This window comes from Osmerus eperlanus, chromosome 28 (assembly GCF_963692335.1).
Source record: "Osmerus eperlanus chromosome 28, fOsmEpe2.1, whole genome shotgun sequence".
NCBI classification, from domain to species: Eukaryota; Metazoa; Chordata; class Actinopteri; order Osmeriformes; family Osmeridae; genus Osmerus; species Osmerus eperlanus.
Window position 1 is genome coordinate 5,406,468 of NC_085045.1, and position 7,896 is coordinate 5,414,363.

The 7,896-nt window shown below is 50.3% G+C and overlaps 1 protein-coding gene across 1 annotated transcript in view; it reads left to right on the forward strand.

Annotated features, from left to right (window-relative positions):
• The window catches only part of si:dkey-40c11.2 (drebrin), a 23,248-nt gene extending 16,833 nt beyond the window's left edge, over positions 1-6,415 (forward strand). The window contains exons 4-15 of the mRNA XM_062454085.1: positions 987-1,418; positions 1,691-1,768; positions 1,964-2,115; positions 2,273-2,327; positions 2,443-2,517; positions 2,644-2,752; positions 3,005-3,535; positions 3,688-4,029; positions 4,123-4,230; positions 4,363-4,487; positions 4,675-4,726; positions 4,820-6,415. Coding sequence (XP_062310069.1) covers positions 987-1,418; positions 1,691-1,768; positions 1,964-2,115; positions 2,273-2,327; positions 2,443-2,517; positions 2,644-2,752; positions 3,005-3,535; positions 3,688-4,029; positions 4,123-4,230; positions 4,363-4,487; positions 4,675-4,726; positions 4,820-4,956 — 2,196 coding nt within the window. The 3' untranslated portion in view covers positions 4,957-6,415. The remainder of the gene's footprint in view (positions 1-986; positions 1,419-1,690; positions 1,769-1,963; positions 2,116-2,272; positions 2,328-2,442; positions 2,518-2,643; positions 2,753-3,004; positions 3,536-3,687; positions 4,030-4,122; positions 4,231-4,362; positions 4,488-4,674; positions 4,727-4,819) is intronic.
• Positions 6,416-7,896: the final 1,481 nt, after the last annotated feature.

Genomic DNA, 7,896 nt, shown 5'->3' on the forward strand with positions numbered 1-7,896 from the left:
GAAGAATCCCATTGTGCTTGTGGGAGACCAGCGTAGGGAGCAGTGTGATGGGAGCAGTGTGTCTGGAGCTGGATGTGGACAGAGGAGAGGGGAGAGATTTGCGAGTTGTTCTGGGGACGCCAGTGTTGTTGGGCCCAGTCTGACTCGAGCTGGCTCCATAGCTGTGAGAGCTACGTGCTGTAAAGCTGTGGTTTCCTGCCGGCTGCCACAGACCTGGAACCCTGACAGAGTGACGTTCAGGTACACACACACACACACACACACAGTACACTTACACACACACAGTTCACACACACGCACATGTATGCCGTACAGGCACACACGCAAAGTGCCTGGATCCACTAACGCATGCCTGCACACCCGCAGACACCCACGTTTCGAACATGGCGTTCTGTTGGTGTGAGAGCCGGTGTAGTCGAGACGCAGTGATCCCCTCTCCGAGCTCGGCACTCGCCATGAAACCACTCTCCCAGTGCATTCTGGGAAATCTCCCCCTCGATACACAATACCCCCATCTGCAGCCCCTCCCATCTGACCTCCCTCTCTCCCCCTCCTCTCTCTCTCTCTCTCTCTCTCTCTCTCTCTCTCTCTCTCTCTCTCTCTCTCTCTCTCTCTCTCTCTCTCTCTCCCTCTCCCCCTCCTCTCTCTCTCTCTCTCTCTCTCTCTCTCTTCCCTCTATGTCTTCCAAACCAATACATTCCTGTCCTGTCTAGTTGAAGCCAGAGTACAGTGTATTTTTGCCCTCTTCTTAACTAACGCCGTTGCGCAACTCTGCAGCCCCAAGGCCATCCAGGAGAAAACACATTTTGTGTGTGTGTGTGGGGTGGGGGGGGGGGGGGAGTGCTGTCAAATACCACTGTGTGTGTGTGTGTGTGTGTGTAGGGTCGGAGGGTGAATATGAGGGTCGGAAAGGTTAACACCCTCTTCTCCCTTTGGTCAACTTGGTTTCACGGTTGGTTTCGCTAATCTGAAACATTATTCCAAAGCTCTCCATGTCGTGGCTAATAAACCACGAACAAAGTGAAAATATTAATTGTTGTTTACTCTGCTGCGACACTGTCACACAACCCCCTATGGCATTTTGGTTCACTCTCTCTCTCTGTCTCTCTCTATCTCTCTCTGTCTCTCTGTCTCTCTCTCTCTCTCTCTCTCTCTCTCTCTCTCTCTCTCTCTCTCTCTCTCTCTCTTTCTGTCTCTCTCTCTGTCTCTCTCTCTCTCTCTGTCTCTCTCTCTGTCTCTCTCTCTGTTTCTGTTTCTCTCTCTCTCCTTCTCTCTCTCAGGAAGCTCATGTGTTCATCAGTGCTGAGAGACCAGAGGATGTGACAGAGGAGGTGATTGGTGCGGAGCTGAGTAAGGTCCGCCCCCCAGAGGATCGCCTCAGAAGGAGTTCTCGGTCCGTGGACAAGGAGGAGACAGTGGTGAGGAACCCTCCAAGCTGCAGTGCTGCATCTGTCCACACGAGGGTGCTCACACCATGACACATTCCATGGATCACTGCAAAAATAGATTTTGAGCTTTGAATGTCGAATGTAGTAGATTCAATCGCAATTAAAATGTCCTCTGCACACCTCTCTCTCCATGTCTCTCTCTCTCTCTCTCTCTCTCTCTCTCTCTCTCTCTCTCTCTCTCTCTCTCTCTCTCTCTCTCTGTATCTCTCTCTCTCTCTGTATCTCTATCTCATTATGTCCAGGGTACTAACTACAGGAAGACCAATGCTGCCATGGAGATGAGAAGGATAAACAGAGATTCTTTCTGGGCTCGGGCAGAGGTACACAGACAGACACATTCACCACCTGTCCGTAGGACAAGATCAGCTATTTGTGTGTGTGTGTGTGTGTGATTTCAATGTAAAAGTCTACTTTCAAAAACTTGAACCTCCCTCCCTCCCTCTCCCTCTCTATATATATATCTCTCCCTCCCTCCCTCCCTCCCTCCCTCGGTCCTTTCGCTCCGCCTGCCTCAGCGCGAGGAGGAGGCGAGGAAGGACGAGGAGAAGACGCGCGCCGCGGAGGACAGGCGGCGCCTGGAGCGAGAGAGAGTGCTGAAGGAGCGGAGGGAGGCAGAGGAGCGCGAGAGGAAGATGAACGAGAAGTTGCAGAAGATCGAGGAGCAGAGGTACGGCGGCGCTCAGTCTGGGCTCAAGGTCGCCACCTCGTGGCCATTTGTGGTATGGCCCAAGTAGCCAGCCACAGTCAATCAAAGACTTGTATCTAAATGAAACTAAACCTCTTGTTATCAATGCACCGTGACAACTTTGACTTATCCCATGTAGAAGGAGGCAGGCTCTGCTTGAGGAAGAGATGCACAGGAAGGAAAAATCTAAATGGGTGAGTGACAACGCAACCACGTGCCTTTCCGACCGACCTGAGCGCGCGCGCGCGTGTGTGTCTGTGTGCGCGTGGAAGGTTCTCTCGCTAACCCACGTCTGCTGGCGTGTCGCAGGCGCAGGAACAGAGGGAGCACGAGGACGAAATGAGGGCTCGCCTCAGACGCAGCGAATCCATCGAGAAAGCGGCCGTGAGTGTGTGTGTGTGTGTGTGTCCGTCCCACGTATTTTTGTCACGCTCACAAGCGTACATGTTCCTACGGGCGCTTGAGAAGGGTTTGCGGAGCCTGAGTGTCATTCCACGCCTTGGCCTGTAGGAGGCGGCGGTGCTGGTGTCCCAGCGCTCCATGAACCCCAGGGAGTTCTTCAGACAGCTGTCCTCGTCCTCCTCACAGGGCCCCTCCAGCCCCGGGTCACCCCGCACAGGTGAGGCGGCGTTCCTGTCCGAGTGTGTGTCTGTGTGTTCGAGTGATACTACGGTGTGTGTGTGTGTGTGAGTGTGTGAGTGTACTACGCTGGGGTTGGGTGATAGTTCATGCCTGTGTTTGTGTGTTTGAGAGAGAGAGAGAGAGAGAGAGAGAGAGAGGAAAGTGCAATGAAAGAGAAGAGGAAGGGAACATGGGGAGTCACACTGTCTTATGTTTCTCCCATATTGTTCTTCTCTCTCCATCCTTCCAGTCAAACCTCCCTTCAGGCGGTACCAGAGGAGCCTGACCGACACAGCCTTCATCTTCGGGAAGTCTGACGCCTCCACCCCCACCTCCCCCCGCAGCCCCAGGGAGTTGGTCTCTCCCTTCTCGCGGGCCCCTCCCTCCCCCCTCCTCCGCCCCTCGTCTCCTCCCAGCCCCCGATTCCGTCCAATCGCCTCTCCCCAGTGGGCCCGTGGCCCTGTGGTGTCCCCCCCCGCATCTCCGCTCCGCTCCGCCCCCCCGGCCTCGTCCCTGCCCACCCTCCCCTCGAGCGGGCCCTGCGCTCCGCCCCCCGCCCAGCCCACTGCCCCCCCGGCCTCTCCGGGCTTCTTAGCCTCAGTCTCCCCCAGCACCCTCCCACACAGCCAGGCCCAGGCCAAGGCCCTGCCACCCTCTCCTCCAGCCACCCCACCCCAACCCCAGCCAGAGTTCTCCCCCTATCCCCCCGACTCCCTGGAGCCCGCCGCAGTCCCTCAGCCTCCCTCTGCCCCTCGCCCAGAGAGTCCTGGGCAGCCCACAGGTAGGTCACCAGAGAGAGGGGACATACACACCGTCTCACAGAGAGAGCCTAAACAATCACTGAGTAGAAACAGACCAGAGGTCTGCTACAGTGTGTCGTGCATGTAAACGCCGCCGGCTCTCACAGTACCTGGCTGTGTGTTTCTCCTCCAGAGCGGTACGTTGCCACACGCGTACACGCTGAGCAGGAGCAGAACGCCGCCGTCATAGCGAAGGCCGTGCTAGTGGAGGAGGAGGAGGAGGAGAAGGAAGAGGAGGAGAAACCAGAGCCTATATGTAGCGTCGCAGAACCAAGCCCACATCTTGAGGAGGAGGAGGAGGGCCCAGGCCAGGATACAGACACCATATCAGCTCCAGAACCAACCGCATTGGCTGAGGAGGGAGGAGAGCCCAACGATGACAGACAGAAGAGCGACCAATCGGATATTGCCCAGGTCCCAGCTGAGCCAATCCTAGTGGAGCTTTCAGAGGAGGAGGAGGAGCCACCTAACACAGGTAGAATGCTCCTTGGGTACTTGCTGTCGAGTGCATGAAACAAAGACAGGATACAGAAGGGAGGTCTTTTCTAACTGGTGTGTCGTGTTTTAGATTTAGAGGACCTACTCCAGCAGATTACACAAGAGACTGTGGCCCTCCCATCAACCAATGGGATCAGAGAGAGAGAGTTCGAGGAGATTGTGGAACTCAATGGTACAGGTGTGTCTCCTCTCTCAGTACACACACACAGACACACACACACACACACACAGACACACACATGCCCCAGTTATCTAAGTGAAACCGTGTGTGACGGAGCCTCGTGTGTTCTGTATGCCCGGTGTTTTCCAGAAGGATCTCTGAGTCCGTCCACAGACCTGAGCAGCCCGGAGCTGGCCGTCTGTTACAACCTGCACAGCGGCCTTGAGGAGGACTCTGGGGCAGAGAACGACGAGTTTTCAGAGAACGGAACAGAGGTATGGCGTTTCTCTAAAGCGCTCATGTTAGACCCTCTCAAACCCTGTCTAGCTTGGGACTCAAATGTGATTCCTACCAATGTCGACCACTAGAGGTCACCTTGATGCTGCCGAATACCAGTTGGTTGAAGACCTTTATCTGTCAGCAGTGGTTTGGGATTGAAATGTTCGATTTTTCCCCTCACAGGTTTCACCAGAAAGGCAGATGTGTGTGAGAGCTCTTTATGACTATCAAGCAGGTATGTTCATGCTTACACATGCTGCATGCACACACACACACACACACACACACACACACCTAACCGTAACCATGGTTGTCTGTACTCTCTCAGAGGACGAGTCGGAGATCTCCTTTGAACCTGGTGACATCATCAGTGCTGTGGAGACCGTGGACAAGGCTTGGTGGAGAGGATACAGCAAAGATGGACAACAGGGACTGTTCCCTGCCAACTACGTAGAAACCATTTAGACACACACACACACACACACACACACACATTCACTAGAGACTGCTCCCTGCCAACTATGTGGAGACCATATAGATACACCTCCACACACACACACACACACATATATAAATACACACACACTCCCCAGTGGCTTTTCCCAGCCAAGTACAGAGAGACCATCTAGACACACACACACACTCAGGGACTGAGCACTCTGTCTCCAAACACAGGTTTGTGTAGGAAGCCAGAGTTCCTGTTGGACTTAGCAGGCTGAGACTAGACTACCGGTAGTTACACACACACACACACACACACACACACACACACCTGCTACTAAAGACTAACCTGTCATCTAATGCTGCCCAGGATAGCCTTACAGAGAAAAGAGAGAGAGAGAGATGGATGGAGAAAGAGCTAGATGGAGAGAGAAAAATAGAGGGAGAGAGAGAAAGGAGGATGGAGAAGGGATAGAGAAGTAGATAGAAGGAAATAGAAAGAGAGGGAAAAGTAAAGTGAGAGAGAGCAAGGAAAAGACAGAGAGAGAGCAACATAGTGAGTGAGTAAGAGAAGTAGAGAGAGAGAGGGAGACAGAGATGTGGAAAGAGATAGATTGGAAGGGAGAGAACTAGAGAGAAAGAGAGGGAGAGAGAGCAATAGAGAGATGGAGAGAGACAAATTGGATGGAGATAGAGAGGAGGGAGAGAGAGGTGGAGACAGGGATTTATATTGAGAGAGCAAGGGAGAGAGATATGGTCCAATAAAGAGCCTTAACTTTACTTACTTATTTTATTCGCACATCATTTGAAATGCAATATATCTGGGACCCGGTAGTCCACAACCCTGAATCCTTTATTGGCTGTATTGAAACCTTATGAAACATACATTTAAAGCACGAGAATGTTACATAACAGATTTATTGTGAAATTGAATTCGATCTTCAAGTAAATGGCTTTTATTTTTGGCTTTGTTTGTTTTATGTATTATTAAGCTGCAAGGTGTTATTTTGTCCCGTCTTAACGCTTTTTCTAAATCAGATGCTCACTTTTGACATAATGTTATCTTGACATATATATAGAGTATGTACTCATTGTAAATCCAACATTCCTTATGGAGGTTCAAAAAGTCTTAATACTCTGCACTTGTACATAAGAATGTATAGCAACAGCCACGTGGTTTTTATACGCCATATTCCTGGTGTGTATGGTTTAAATTCTGTGTATTTGCATTTACTCTACACTTTAAAAAAAATATATATACCATTTCCAAACCCCTTGTTTTCTTTCGTCCTGGGATTGAACCTAGGTTCTGTGTCTTTGGAACAGTCAGGAGGAGTCACTAGACGGCAATGCCAGCTACTTAGAGTGAACACTACACGACCATGTGCCCAAAGCAGCTCTGTAAAATCATTAGGTTTGATGCTGCAGTTTGTAACTCTGTCTCATAAACACTTTGACTGCTGACAAATGTTTGTTTTTTGTATTTTTTTATTTCCCTGCCTTCAGGCTTCCAGACTCCCTATCCAACTGCCTCCATTTTGGATAAATCCTTGACATCTATGAAACTCTGTGTTATTGTAACCATGGGTTACAGTTATATCACAGTGTGTGTGTGTGTGGGGGGGGGACTTATTTGAAATGATGATTCTGTATGATTGCTTTTCTGGTCTGTGTCAAGCACTAGTTTTTTTTTACTGGCAACCTTTCATACACTGAATGTCTTTGTCAACAATGTGATTTCATTGTACATGATCAACCAGGGTCAACCCTGATACTATACTTATTGTGTGTGTGTGGTGTGTGGTGTGTGTGTATTTATGTGTGTGAATGTGTATATATATATATATATATATATATATATATTTATGTTGTTTCTGGACCATTATGTGTGAATTGTCCCAGGGTCATTGTTTGTGTGTGTGTGTGTGTGTGTGTTGTCTAAGGATAATTGTGTGTGTGTTGTGGGTTGCCCTAGGGTCATCACCAGTGTCTGTGGTATCCTTCAGTCCTGTCTATATCAGTTACGTCTCATGACATAAATGACTTGTGAATCCATCAGTAAAATCAGATGCAGATGCTGGAGTGGCACTCGATCGCCATTAGAGGGAGACATTGCATTTTGGTACATGACATACAAAAGACAAAGCCAGAACGTTTGGCAGACTCATAGAAGGTTTAATGTTACACATATTTTAGTGGAGAACGTTTCCAAAGCTAAAAATGACTAATTCCTCTACACCTCAAATAAGATTTTCCCTGTGGCTAATAATGATTGATTGAAAGTGACATTAATATGTCTGACAAAACAAACAGATATTTTTTGAGGGGAGCTGTGCAGGGCTCTCGCATTGCCAGTTCAGTAACCCTGTTTGGCAGCCCTGAGTCTGGTTCTCAAGTACGAAGGCAGGGCTTGACATGGTCCTCACACAAGCTGAACTGATGCCGGTTGACAGACAAGTAAATTATATTCATCTTAGCTTCCCTTAGAAGGGTTGGAGTCACTGGCGTTTTGAAAAGGCGGTAGGATGGTTATCAAAAGGGCTCACGAAAGGGAAGTTGGAGAGTAGACGTCTTATCATTTGAATAAAGAATTTGATAAGTTCTCGAATCTGTGAGAATTCTCGTAAAGGAGAAGCAGACAGAACACTGTCTGTTTGTGTGTACGTGTTGATGTGTGTTCTCTGTGCAAGTGTCCTCTGGTTTGTGTGAGTTTCTTCGCGGAGGGCGTTCGTGCCCCCCCCCCCCCCCCCCCCATCTCCTGGGTGTCCCTCGGTCTGGTCGATCGGCCCTGTCTCTGTGCATTAGCACCAGCGACAGAGAGCCCCCAAATAAGGTGCCAGTCTATGTCAAGTCCCCCCCCCAGCCACATCCCCCCCCCACACCTCAGCATCAGTAACAGAGCCTCTCAGCCCAGGCTGTGGAGACGGATGTCTGATGATTGGGGTCTTCCCACCCCCCCCGTTT